This window comes from Oncorhynchus clarkii, chromosome 11 (genome assembly GCF_045791955.1).
Source record: "Oncorhynchus clarkii lewisi isolate Uvic-CL-2024 chromosome 11, UVic_Ocla_1.0, whole genome shotgun sequence".
NCBI lineage: Eukaryota > Metazoa > Chordata > Actinopteri > Salmoniformes > Salmonidae > Oncorhynchus > Oncorhynchus clarkii.
In genome coordinates, this window is record NC_092157.1 from 36,941,861 (window position 1) to 36,955,564 (window position 13,704).

Below are 13,704 nucleotides of genomic sequence, written 5' to 3' on the forward strand. Positions count from 1 at the left end.
AGAAAACCGCTCGCGAATTGCATTTTGGAAAATGTTTGAAAATTAGGTTTTATTAGCTGCTTCATTACAGGAGTTGCATGTTCTGTTAAGAGGAATTACCATGATCTAAACTCAGCAAAAAAAGAAACGTCCCTTTTTCAGGAACCTGTCTTTGAAAGATAATTCGTGAATGTCCAAATAACTTCACAGATCTTCATTGTAAAGGGTTAAACGCTGTTTCCCATGCTTGTTCAATGAACCATAAACAATGAACATGCACCTGTGGAATGGTCATTAAGACACTAACAGCTTACAGACAGACGGTAGGCAATTAAGGTCACAGTTATGAAAACGTAAGATACTAAAGAGGCCTTTCTAAAAAAAGCATGAAAAACATGCTCATCTGCATGAATGTGTCTTAGGCATGCTGGAAGGAGGCATGAGGACTGTAGATGTGGCCAGGGAAATAAATTGCAATGTCCGTACTGTGAGAAGCCTAAGACAGTGCTACAGGGAGACAGGATGGACAGCTGATCGTCCTCGCAGTGGCAGACCACGTGTGACATCTGCACAGGATTGGTACATCCGAACATCACACCTGCGGGACAGGTACAGGATGGCAACAACAACTGCCCGAGTTACACCAGGAACGCAAAATCCATCAATCAGTGCTCAGACAGTCCGCAATAGGCTGAGAGAGGCTGGACTGAGGGCTTGCAGGCCTGTTGTAAAGGCAGGTCCTCACCAGACATCACCAGCAACAACGTCGCCTATGGGCACAAACCCACCGTTGCTGGACCAGACAGGACTGGCAGAAAGTGCTCTTCACTGACGAGTCGCGGTTTTGTTTCACCAGGGGTTTATGGTTGGATTCGCGTTTATCGTCGAAGGAATGAGCATTACACTGAGGCCTGTACTCTGGAGAGGGATCGATTTGGAGGTGGAGGGTCCGTCATGGTCTGGGGCGGTGTGTCACAGCATCATCTGACTGAGCTTGTTGTCACTGCAGGCAATATCAATGCTGTGCGTTGCAGGGAAGACATCCTCCTCCCTCATGTGGTACCCTTCCTGCAGGCTCATCCTGACATGACCCTCCAGCATGACAATGCCACCAGCCATACTGCTCGTTCTGTGCATGATTTCCTGCAAGGTAGGAATGTCAGTGTCCTGCCATGGCCAGCGAAGAGCCCGGATCTCAATCCCATTGAGAGCACGTCTGGGACCTGTTGGATCGGAGGGTGTGGGCTAGGGCCATTCCACCCAGAAATGCCCGAGAACTTGCAGGTGCCTTGGTGGAAGAGTAGGGTAACATCTCACTGCAAGAACTGGCAAATCTGGTGCAATCCATGAGGAGATGCACTGCAGTACTTAATGCATATTGTGGCCAAACCAGATACTGACTGTTACTTTTGATTTTGACCCTCCCTTTGTTTAGGGACACATTATGTTAGTCACATGTCTGTGGAAATTGTTCAGTTTGTCTCAGTTGTTGAATCTTATGTTCACACAAATATTTACACATGTTAAGTTTGCTGAAAATAAACGCAGTTGACAGTGAGAGCACGTTTCTTTTATTTTGGTGAGTTTGGATTTTGGATTGTCACGACATGTCAAGGCCGTGTCTTGGAATGCACGGTCAGTGTAGAACAATGTAGTTCTGAAGACACTAAGCCTCGTCCCACTTTAAGCCCTAGCATTTTTGGCACATTTGAGTTCAAATCCAACCTGGTCGCAGTGGAATGCTCTCTGGGACTCAATCTTCTGCTGTGTCACTTGGTTGAAGAATATTTGTTTTACTGCATCAAGTTAGTTTCTTATCCAAGGGCCTTATTCAAGGTTTTGTGGGGTATTGTGTCTTGTCATGTTGTGCTTCTTTAATGAACTCTCTCCTATGTCATATGTGGAGTGTATTGAGGCCTGATTCGTAAGTGTAAGGAGTGGACTGAAGCCTAAGAGTCTAGTGCTGTCTAACTGTACTGATAGTGTGAGTTATTTAAGGCTGGGGCCCAGGCAGGGCAGGCTACTGTTCTGGTTATGTGAGCGTAACTAGAGGGATAGACAACCATTTAATACTTCTGGTATGATGACTTATCTATCTGCCAAGCTCCTCCTTCACAGATTAAAGGAACTGTCACGTGGGCTCCGCTCCTCCGTTACCCACTCAAATCCCTTCAACATTAGAGAGGTTTTGCGTACGAACTGGACGGTAGGCATTTGAGATGTGTGTAGGGTTGAAACATTTCGATAACTTTCCCAAAATTCCCTGGTTTCCCAGAAATTCCGAATCAGGAGGAGGGAATAAGCAGGAAACCGAGGGAATCCTCCAGCCGGAATTTCTGGAATACTTGGAGATTTTGGGAAAGTTTTGCAACTCTCGTGGTGACAGTACTTTGGGTTTTGTGTGTGATTTGCTCTGATCTGGCCAGCCAGTGTGTACTGTGGATCTGTGTGTCTATTTTAGCTCTTCTCCACACGGCTCCCTATTTCTCTCTTAAGTATTTATCTGTCTCCATCCTCATGTCTTCCAGTGTGTCTCCCATTTCTTAACATGTAGCGATCTGTCTCCATCTCTTTTTATGTAGCTTGTGCTGCATTATAAATGCAACAACAAAACATTATTTATAAAAAACCCTATATATATATATATATTGTTTTTGAATACAGTAATTTGCTAATTAGCATGATCGCTTTACTTTTATGTTTATGGTTGACGCAGCTTGTTTGCCATTAGCCAATCGCTGTTCTCAACAAGTTCAAAGCACATGAATGCACACAACTCGTTGCTCCCAATTTCTAAGTAGTTATTTCAGAGTTTCCCCCTTTTGGACATATCTGGACATCACCTACTATTCTGTTTTTTTCCCTCTCTCCCCCTCTGAGTTTAATCTGCATCCCTCTCCTTTCAGATTTGAGTTTTCCTTTATCCCTCTCTTACCATTTGTCTCACTGTGCCCCCTTTTTCTCTCTCTCTCTCGCTCTCTCAGTTATCTCCTTCTGTCAGTGCAACTGCCCCCATTCAGGCCCAATGTTCTTTCACCGTAGAGCCCCTGGATTTTGACCTGGGGCAGCCCCCCACCTCCCTCTTCCCTCTTCCCCATGCTCTACCTCAGTCCGGCCCCATTATGAACACAGAGGCAGGGCCCCTCTACATGTCCCAGCACTCTCCCAGTCCCTTGATAACCGCCTCCAATCAAGGAGCAGCTAGACAAGAAGCCCTGCCTACTGGTGAAGATGAGGAGGTGGTGGTTCTGGTGGACTCCCAGCCAATCAACTTCACTGAGAACCCCTTCCTGGTGGCCAATCGCAGGGGCAAGGGGTGCCCCCCCTCTGAGCGCATCCTCTCAGGGCCTCCTGTGGGCTACGGGAGTGCGGGCAAACTGCAGCCCTGGTTATTCAGCAAGGCAAGCAGCCTGCCTGCCTGCACGTGTGGGCTTGAGCCAGCATGGTGTGTGGCACTGTGGCCTGGTTTAGGATTAGCAGTTCCTTTTGTCTGTGTGCCAATAGAACATGTTTCAGCCAAGATGTTATAAGGTAGAATGTATGTTATGTGTTTGATTTTTCCATTGTTACAACAGGCTTACAACCTGACCTGCCTTATTTTCATTGAGTTCCTCCCTGTAGCAAAGGATACACACTTGTGCTCTTGTATGGTATAATCCTTGCCAATCAAACACTGCCAGCCAGGATGACTTGAATGACCATTAACCCTTTGAAAATAAATAGCCATGAGCATGTGACCGCTGGAATTGAGATGGAGAAATCTCCTGCTATGAATGAGTCCGGGGTAAATCCATTTGAATTCATTCACTTTTTGACAGCATCCCTTTTGATTTTAACAAAACTGTCCATACATGTTTTCCCATGGAAGAAGTGATCAGAATGTGACTTTTTGAACATGAATGCCAAAACTTTCAGAAAATAAAGATGCTCAAATTGAACCCATTATTTTGCATACCCCACAATACCATGAGACATCCATGTCTTCCTCACTGGAAAAGATAAACGGTTGAGTTTGATGTCATTTAAAAGCTTACAAACTGTTGTCAAACTATTTTATTAGTTAACGTCAATTATCTACAAACGTGTAAACTGTTATTTTTTTTGTATTCTCATATGTTGTAGTTTAGAACCTATTTTACATAAATCTAAGGTTGTGTTTGTCCCTCCATCGGTTGAGACAAGATGTTCTTGAATACAGGGTGGGTGTTGTTTCAATCATAGAAATGGAATGAATAGATTAGACCTATCCCTTCATACCACTGCTATTTAGCTGGTACGCCATTGAACTGTTTGTCGGAGTGTCAACTTAAATGGTCATGTCTATTCTGTTTCTATGATTTCAACAGATATTCCCATTCAAGTCCGCATTCTCTGACATGTGGACCTCCAACCATCTTTGCGGTACCATTTGACAGTTGAAAGTTCAAATGTAGTCCCATTTATCAGCCAGAACATAACACCCACCCTGTATTCAAGAGCATGCTGTGTCTCAACCGATGGCGGGCACAACACCAAAACCTTAGATTATGTTAAATAATGTGAATATGAAAAAATAAGTTTACACGTTCAGATAATTGATGTACGATGTTGAAGGGCAACATTGTTTTCCAGAAATTCTGAAATAATTTAACCCTTTTTGTAAGCTTTTAAATGATATCAATCGCAGCAGTTTATCTTTTCCAGTGATGAAGACATGGATGTCTCATGCTATGGTGGGTTATGCAAAATGGGTCAACTTTGAGCACCTTTCATTTCTGAACGTTTTGGCATTCATGTCCAAAAATGACTTTTACATGTGTACTGTTATTTGCTGCACCAGTAGGGTAGCAGAAATATGGTAACTTTCCTAAAAGTCCCACTTTTTCCCAGAAATCCTAGTCTGAAGATTTCCAGAATAAGCAGGAAATCTGGAATTTTGCAACCTTACCAATAATAATAACCTGCTTACTCCACAGAGAGTGGAGTTGGTGGATGATGGGACAGCTGCTAAATCTCTCCCCATCTCTCTTTGTCTGTCTGTGTATTCTCAGGCGCCCTCCACTGAGCCCCCCAGGACAGACAGTCCCATTAGAGACGCCCCCTACTCACCAACCACACAACCGGTATGTCCACCCCACCCCAACAACAGCCCTCCTTTCACATCCTCCTTTAAAGTCCCCTCATTCACACCCCTGCTTTCACAGCACCTATATTTGTTCTCTTTTGACATAATCCATTTCAGAGAGGGTAAATGTAGTGTACCTGCTGGTTCTTCCCCCCCCCTCACATCCCTCCCTAGCCCAGTGCTCATTCCTCCATCCCTGGCCCAGTGCTCATTCCTCCACCAGCTCCCTGTGTGCAGGCAAGGAGACCCGCTTCGTAAGTGGTCTGCTCTGGCCTGGCTTTGTCTGCTCAGCTTCCATAGACAACTATCAGTGGAGTCTGGCCCTTTGCTTTTGTCAGCTGTTTATAATGAGTTGTACTACAGTGAAGCTATACTACAAGTGTACCTTTTTTAAACACACGCATCTGCTGAGCTTGCCATGGCCACTCATTACTGATGCTTTCTCTACTTCATGCAGTAGTAGATTCTGTTTGCATCCCAAATGGCACCCTAGTCCCCCTTCATTGTGCACTACCTTTAACCAGGGCCTATAGGGAATAGGGTGCCATTTGGGATGCACCCTCTGGTTTTGGAAATTGTTGAGGACCCTACTTGTCATTTGTGCTTTTAATTCTAGCTTTGTTGGAATTTGTAATGAACCCTGACCTTTGCATTGAGAATGATGTTGAAATGTGTTTACCAAGTATCGGAATGTGTTCTGAGTAGGGCTGACACAATTTCTGTGTAACCGACGGTTATGGATGAAGACCGTCATGAAAATAAATTAAGTCATAACCGTAAAAAAATTAAAAAATCTTCAATTTGCACTCATCAGACTGAAGGACAGATTTCCACTGGTCCTAATGTCCATTGCTCTAGTTTCTTGGCCCAAGCAAGTCTCTTCTTATTGGTGTACTTTAGTAGTGGTTTCTTTGCATCAATTTGGCCATGAAGGCCTGATTTACACAGTCTCCTCTGAACAGTTGATGTTGAGATGTCTGTTACTTGAACTCTGTAAAGCATTTATTTGGGCTGCAGTCTGAGGTGCAGTTAATTGCCGATTTCGGAGGCTGTTAACTCTAATGAACTTATCCTCTGCAGCAGAAGTAACTCTGGGTCTTCATTTCCTGTGGCAGTCCTCATGAGAGCCAGTTTCATCTAAGTGTTCGATGGTTTTTGCGACTGCACTTGAAGAAACTTTTAAAGTTCTTGAAATTTTCCGTATTGACTGACCTTCATGTCTTAAAGTAATGATGGACTGTTGTTTCTCATTGCTTATTTTAGCTGTTCTAGGTCTTTTACCAAATAGGGCTATCTTCTGTCACAACACAATTGATTGGCTCAAACGCATTAAGAAGGAAAGAAATTCCACAAATTAACTTTCAACAAGGCACACCTGTAAATTGAAATGCATTCCAGATTACTACCTCATGAAGCTGGTTGAGAGAATGCAAAGCTGTCAAGGCAAAGGGTGGCTACTTTGAAGAATCTCAAATATAATATATTTTGATTTAACACTTATTTGATTATTACATGATACCATGTAATAATCATAGTGCTGATTGATGTCTTCACTATTATTCTACAATGTAGAAAATAGTAAAAAAAAACAAAAAAAACTTGAATGAGTAGGTGTGTCAACTTTTGACTCGTACTGTATATAGTAATAAAAAAGGGTGTTGTAGCAAATGATCTTCGGTAACCTAGGCAAACCCCCCACAATCCAACAGCAGCACATAGAATTATAATGAATAGAACAGTCTTGGAACCGCTAACCCTGGCAATTTGACTGGTAAACTCGGAATGCCCTGTATTGTGATGAAATCATTTCCATGATAATGTAGAAATATTTTAACTGTGTCCAATGGAATGTATTTTTTGTAATGTCAGTTGAGTTGAATCAACAAATCACAGCACATATTGATGGGTACACTTCCTCCTTTGCTCCTATGGGTAGTGGGTACACTCACAATGGCTGCCAGTCCACCAATTGCTGGCAGCATACCACCCTGCATCCCACTGCTCACTTGCCTCTGTAGCGAAGTAGGGTTGGTCCTGGTGGGGCCCTGGATGGGAGACCAGATGCTGCTGGAAGTGGTGTTAAAGGGCCAATAGGAGACACTCTTTCCTTTGGTTTAAAAATATATATATACTTGTTGTAAGAGTAGGGGTGTTAACCCTGGTGTCCGGGCTGAATTCTGGTGTCCGGGCTGAATTCCCAATCTGGCCCTCATACTGTCATGGCCACCTAATCATCCCCAGCTTCCAATTGGCTCATTCATCCCTCCTCTCCCCTGTAACTATTCCCCGGGTTATGATATAAATGAGAATGTGTTCTCATTCAACTTCCCTGGTAACATAAGTATAAAATAAAATACAATTATGCCATTATGTACTTGAATGGGGATGCCCATTCTATTAATTATATTTCTATGGAAGCACATGCAGTGAGAACGGTTATTACGGCGACAGCGGTCATTTGGCTGGCCAATTACCGTCATCCAAAAATCCATGACCGTCACAGCCCTAGCTCTGAGCTACTGCACGTTATTCAGCTTCAGAGCGTATGTGTTACAGATTTCAGAGCTAGTGTTCATTTTGCATCGTCAGGGTAGCTCAAGTCAGGGTAGTAATTGCAAAACCATTTTTATTTTGTGTGCACGTTTGTGTGAGATCCATGTTTGCGCCTGTAGAAAGCGCGCCTGTATGTTGAAAGCTCCGGAGTGAAGTTTTCCTCTGGGAACACATTTAGTATCAGTTTCCTATCTCCAAAACTGACAGGAACACCGTCTAGGGGTAACTTCACCCTTACACCTATGTTGAAATATTAGCATCATATTAGCGTCAACTCCATGCATTATTCTGTATTTCTTTTTTCAGGCAAGCATTCATTTCACCCCTACTGCACTGCCTGCCAAGGAGGAAATCTCACCACTGAGTCCCTATGAGGTATTGACCTTAAATCCAGTCATAGAGAATGAATGGGGCAAGATCTGTACTCTCACTGTCCATCATTGACAGTAAACATTCATAGTCTGTTCTCCGTGCTCAGACTGTTGTTCCATCCCAAATTGCACCCTAAGTCTCTAGAAAAAGGGAATAGGGTGCCATTTTGGACATAGCCTGCATTGAAATATATGACGATAACGTCTTTTGTTGTGGTTTTCCCTTCCAGACAAGGCCAGGTGCCATCCAGCCCCTCTCCCGTGGTGGCGGGCGGCCGATCACCTCTCCAGCCACTCCGGACGGGCACAGCAGCCCCAATCCCTTCCAGCATGGCCTCTCCCCCATCAACTCTCAGACCTTTGTAAGACCCCTCACCACCACGTAGGGTGAGGGTGAGACCCCCCCCACCCACCCCCGATCATGGGTGCCGTCTCACAGCAGTGTCATTGATGTTCATCGCAACTATTTCCTACTATTTGTAGAAGCTACTTACCAAGGAGTTTGAGCTGGGTCCCTGTCCATGCATTCATTCGCGCACAGGGACTCGCTGTAAAAGCACCTTTGTTGAAGACAAGCGGCGTAAAAGTGGACTTGCATTCTCAGCAAGATTTATCTAAGTCGCTACTACTGTAGCCAGAGCCAACCAATGGCTCACAGGGGAGTTCTGAAATGTTTCATTCCATCTGGTGATTGGGCTAACCCTACTTCATCATCCAACTGCTATAAAGCAGCTATGGGTTGAATCTCAACAATCTCCCATGTTCCTGTATATAATGCCACCGCCGCCGAGTTGCGCACACATTATCTGAGTGCCATATCTTCAACAAGGCAGGCACAGCCTCATTCGCCCACCCCTACTGTCTGTCTCTTGCACATCCCCCTTCGCATCATCGTTTCTCCACCTTGTTCTCACGCTGTCTTCTTCAGCTCTTCAGTTTTTTTCTCATAGTCTGCCCCTCTCCTTGTTCCTCTCTTCCCTTTGGCTCCTCCCACTTCATGGACCCCCCCCCCCCCCTCCCAGCTGCAGCCTCGTGCCCCCTCCCCCGACACGATAGATGAGTTCCCCCTGAACCCCAAGCAGGCATACAAGGCATTCGCCGCCGTGCCTCACTGGCTGGCCGTGCTGGAGCCTCCCCCGCAGGTAGGCAGGTCGCCCCACCCAGACACCCCGTGGGCCCCAGCCAGCATGCTGTGATGGTCGTCGTCACTGTTTTAGTCGCTCCTGCCCCCCCTTCACGACTGACGCAGGCCCCCCCCCCCCCCGTCTGGGCCTGTAACCGTGCTCCGTACTGTGTTGGAATGCAGTTGTGTTGTACTTGTTTTTGTACTGGTGGTGCGTGATGTTCACAGTTTCCATTCTGAAAGCGATCATTGATCATCAGCCGTCTGTGTCTGTGCTGAGAAGTCCCATCTCAACCATTCTCATCACCTTGCCTGCTTTGTGTCCATAGAAATAGATTCCATCTCTGATTCTATTCCTATGTTTGTGCCTCTCCACAGTCTGTCTTTCTGTCTGTTCCAATGGCTGCCTCCTGTTTCCCTCTCACACGTTATCTTCTGTGTCTTATCGACAGGATCTGTTTGGCCAGAGGAACAACGTCCACCACAATCAGCCTTCTCCAGAGGTTAGCGTTTGTACCACCAGTGACAATACAAATGAATGGTCATACGTGTGGTTTTTGTTGTCTGTGTGACATCGAATGAGTTTGAATGGCAACGCAGGTCAGTGTGTGTTAATTAGAAGACGTTGAAAAAGTGCCGATAAAACCTGCTTAAAGTGACATTGGCGGTTGGTCATGTCCCATTTGGCTGACACTTCGGTGACGAGACCACTTCTGTACATGTGGTTCTTTCAGCCTGAGCTGAACAACGAGGTGTTTGAGGATGAGGTAGAGGGGGACGGTGGAATGGGTATGGGTCAGGCAGCCCCCGTCTCTCACCGACCCTCCCTCTCCTCTGACTGTCTGGACTATATGAGTCTGGCAGCAGTGCCACGCCTCTACAGAGCCTCCATGGACATGGTTGTAAAGGTACCCCCCCCTGCCCCACCATGGGTGCCCCCAATAAAAGCTCAGATCGGGCTGTGGTCTCCTTTGCTTTGGTGGTGATTGCAGTGTCTATATCACTGTTACTTACAGTGGGAAGGGGCGGTGGTGCTACATTTGGTGTCAGAGGTGGGATCCTGTCAATAAATCATCCTCAGAATCAATCGTAGCTAGTGGTGTTGGGTTGTGATTCGACTGCCTAATTTTAATGCCTAGTTTTTCCCCACCTGCTTAACAATCAATGAATACTGTGCTGGATATACAGTAAAACTTTCATAACTCTGTGATGATTCTCAATTGAAATGGTCAAATCAAAGTATTTCAGTTTATTAAAAAAAAATCCTTGTTTATTAAAAAAAAATCCTCATATTTTTATGGACTTTGTTGTGGGATCTGGCTTATGTCTGTGTCCATTGAACATTTGATTGGGCAAGTCGAAACCAACCTCTGTCCCCTGTTTCTCTTCCACCATCCTAACCACCCTATCCCCGTGGTCCCCTCCCCCACAGACTCCATCACCTGGTGGCAGAGACGACCTGGCGCAGCGCTCCTTCAGGGACAGACAGAAGTACTTTGAGATCGACATGAAGCAGCAGACGCCCGACACCAAGCCCAAAGGCCGCGTGTCCCTGGTTGGAGCAGACGACCTGAAGAAGATGAGGGAGGAGGAAGGTTTGTGCCAGCCAGCTCCTTTATTTCAAGCCCAAATAATACCCTTCACCCCCTTCTAGGGTTGCACATTTCTAGGTAACTTTCCCAACATTCCCAGGTTTTGCAGAAATCCTGGTTGGAGGATTCTGAATTTGCTGCTTAATCTTCATGATTCCGGTACTACTCCAGGAATTAAGGAAAATATTTTTGGGGAAACTTACAGGAATCTTGCAACTCTACCCCCTTCTGAAAATGGTACAACTCTCTGGTTCATTTTGGTCAGAGAGACTAATGCTGCCTTCATAACATATCTTACATTCTTAAATACCAGCATGCGACTTGGAAATATCTACTTGAACGCCCCTCCAACTGGTAATTAGTAAGTGGGAAATGGTCTCATCTGAGCTCAAATCAAATTCTATTTGTCACATACACATGGTTAGCAGATGTTAATGCGAGTGTAGCGAAATGCTTGTGCTTCTAGTTCCGACAATGCAGTAATAACCAACGAGTAATCTACCCTAACAATTCCACAACTACTACCTTATACACACAAGTGTAAAGGGATAAAGAATATGTACATAAAGATATATGAATGAATGATGGTATAGAACGGCATAGGCAAGATGCAGTGGATGTTATCGAGTACAGAATATACATATGAGATGGGTCATGTAGGGTATGTAAACATTATATTAAGTGGCATTGTTTAAAGTGGCTAGTGATACATTTTTTTTACATCAATTTCCATCAATTTCCATTATTAAAGTGGCTGGAGTTGAGTCAGTATGTTGGCAGCAGCCACAGTATGTTAGTGGTGGCTTCTCACATGCTAAACTCTGACGCTGACGTCACATACAATAGAAATGACCTCGATAACAGCATTTTTGGCAGTTAAATGCAACAACAAAACATTATTTAAATGCAACCCAGCGCAATATTTATATATATATATTTTTAATCTGTTCATCTGGTTTTTGAACACTAATTTGTTTACAAGCATGGAAGCTGTACTTTTAGTGCAGGTTGACGCAGCATTCTCAACGAGTTCAAAGCATGTCAATCCAAGCAACCCAGTTTACAAGTAGTATTTTCAGAGTTTCCCACTTGTTACGAATGCAGCATAAGCTCTGATGAATGGAATCCTAATGGAACTATGTTTCTACAATCCCAGAGAGGAGATTCGAGCAGCGGGCACGTGAGTACCTGATGGATGAAGATGACGAGGAGGAGGATGACCTGGTGAAGCAGATGGGAGTGTTGAAGGCCACGGGCAAAGTGGTGCTGGACGGGGTGGAGTACAAGGTGGAGCCTGTAGCCACCCCCCGCAGGCACTGTAACACGCCCCCCAGCTACAGCGCCACACCCCCTAGCTACTGTGGCAGCTCAGGGTACAGCCTTTTCTCTTGAATTTATTAGGAAATGTACTTTAAATGAAGATTGATTTGATTGCCTTTGTTTTGAGTAATGGAAGATTATATTGTGAGTTTATTTTATTTTAAATGTTCCCTCACATATGTTATATGTTTGTGCCCATAGGCCCTCGTCAGTGGATGGTAAAGGAGACTCCCAGAGGATTTCCTTAGAGGAGAGCTTCAAGCTGGAGCAGCAGAGGCCCAACTCCATGACTGGGTAAAGACAACCAAACATGTCCTAGATTTTAAATCACAAATTCATGTATGTGTTGATTATTATAGTCTTTGCAGTGGTGACGCATCTCCCAAACTTGTGTGTGTAGTGACTCAGCACCTCTTCTGTGTGTGTGACTCCCAAGTCTCCTGCAGTGTGTGTGAGGTGTTATGTGGAGTGTTAGCAGTGTGTTTTGACATTTTGTGTTCCTCCATCTCCACCCAGTCTGATCCCAGTGTACCCTGGAGAGTCGGGGGCTCCCATCCGGACAGCCAAGGCAGAACGGAGGCAACAGGAGCGGCTGAGGATGCAGAGTCCAGAGCTGGCCCCAGCTGGAGACAAGGACCTCTCCCCCTCCGAGAAACGGGCTCTGGAAGCCGAGAAGAGAGCTTTGTGGAGGGCAGCAAGGTACACACTTACACACACAGAATCAGGTCACACACACAATCACAAAAGTACATTTGAATATGTGTGAACAAAATAAAGAGACATAGATCAATATGCTCTAAATACTGAGCTAGGTAGAGAACTAGGAGATTCCTCTTTGTCTTCCAATTCTATTTTTCTGTGTTTCTACTATTTTTGCTTTTGTCAGATGTCGTGTTTCTTATCTTTTCCTTGCGTTATAGTGACTGATTATCAAAGATTCCTCTTAAAGGAACTTGGGTAGTTAAATAAAGGTTAAATACATTATAATATTTTACATTTGAGTCATTTAGCAGAGGTTCTTATCCAAAGTGACTTAGTTAGGAGTGCATACTGGTCCCCTGTGGGAATCAAACCCACAATCCTGGCGTTGCAAGCGCCATGCTCTCACCCATCTACAGACAATACACAATAATGACAAAGTGAAAACCATGTTTTTAGATATCTTAGCAAACTTGTTGAAATTGAAGTGCAGACATCTTATTTACGTAAGTATTCACACCCCTGAGTCGATAGATGTTAGAATCACCTTTGGTAGTGATTACAGCTGTGAGGCTTTCTGGATAAGTCTCTAAGAGCTTTCCACACCTGGATTGTACAATATTATTGCATATTATATATTTTTTTATTCTTCAAGCTCTGTCAAGTTGGTTGTTGATCATTGCTAGACAGCCATTTTCAAGTCTTGCCATAGATTTTCAAGCAGAGTTAAGTCAAAATTGTAACTACCACTCAGGAACATTCAATGTCGTCTTGGTAAGCAACTCCTCTGTATATTTGGCCTTGTGTTTAGGTTATTGTCCTGCTGAAGTGTGAATTTGTCTCCCAGTGTCCGTTGTAAAGCCAGGTTTTCCTATAGGATTTTGCCTGTGCTTAGCTCTATTACGTTTCTTTTTAGCCTAAAAAAAATTCCTGAGTCCTTGCTGATGACTAGCATACCCATAA

The 13,704-nt window shown here is 44.5% G+C and overlaps 1 protein-coding gene across 1 annotated transcript in view; it reads left to right on the forward strand.

Annotated features, from left to right (window-relative positions):
• Positions 1-13,704, forward strand: part of LOC139420483 (protein scribble homolog) — a 128,224-nt gene that overhangs the window by 100,094 nt on the left and 14,426 nt on the right. The window contains exons 30-39 of the mRNA XM_071170681.1: positions 2,964-3,380; positions 5,010-5,081; positions 7,943-8,011; positions 8,238-8,369; positions 9,030-9,149; positions 9,583-9,633; positions 10,563-10,725; positions 11,879-12,095; positions 12,244-12,336; positions 12,559-12,741. Coding sequence (XP_071026782.1) covers positions 2,964-3,380; positions 5,010-5,081; positions 7,943-8,011; positions 8,238-8,369; positions 9,030-9,149; positions 9,583-9,633; positions 10,563-10,725; positions 11,879-12,095; positions 12,244-12,336; positions 12,559-12,741 — 1,517 coding nt within the window. The remainder of the gene's footprint in view (positions 1-2,963; positions 3,381-5,009; positions 5,082-7,942; positions 8,012-8,237; positions 8,370-9,029; positions 9,150-9,582; positions 9,634-10,562; positions 10,726-11,878; positions 12,096-12,243; positions 12,337-12,558; positions 12,742-13,704) is intronic.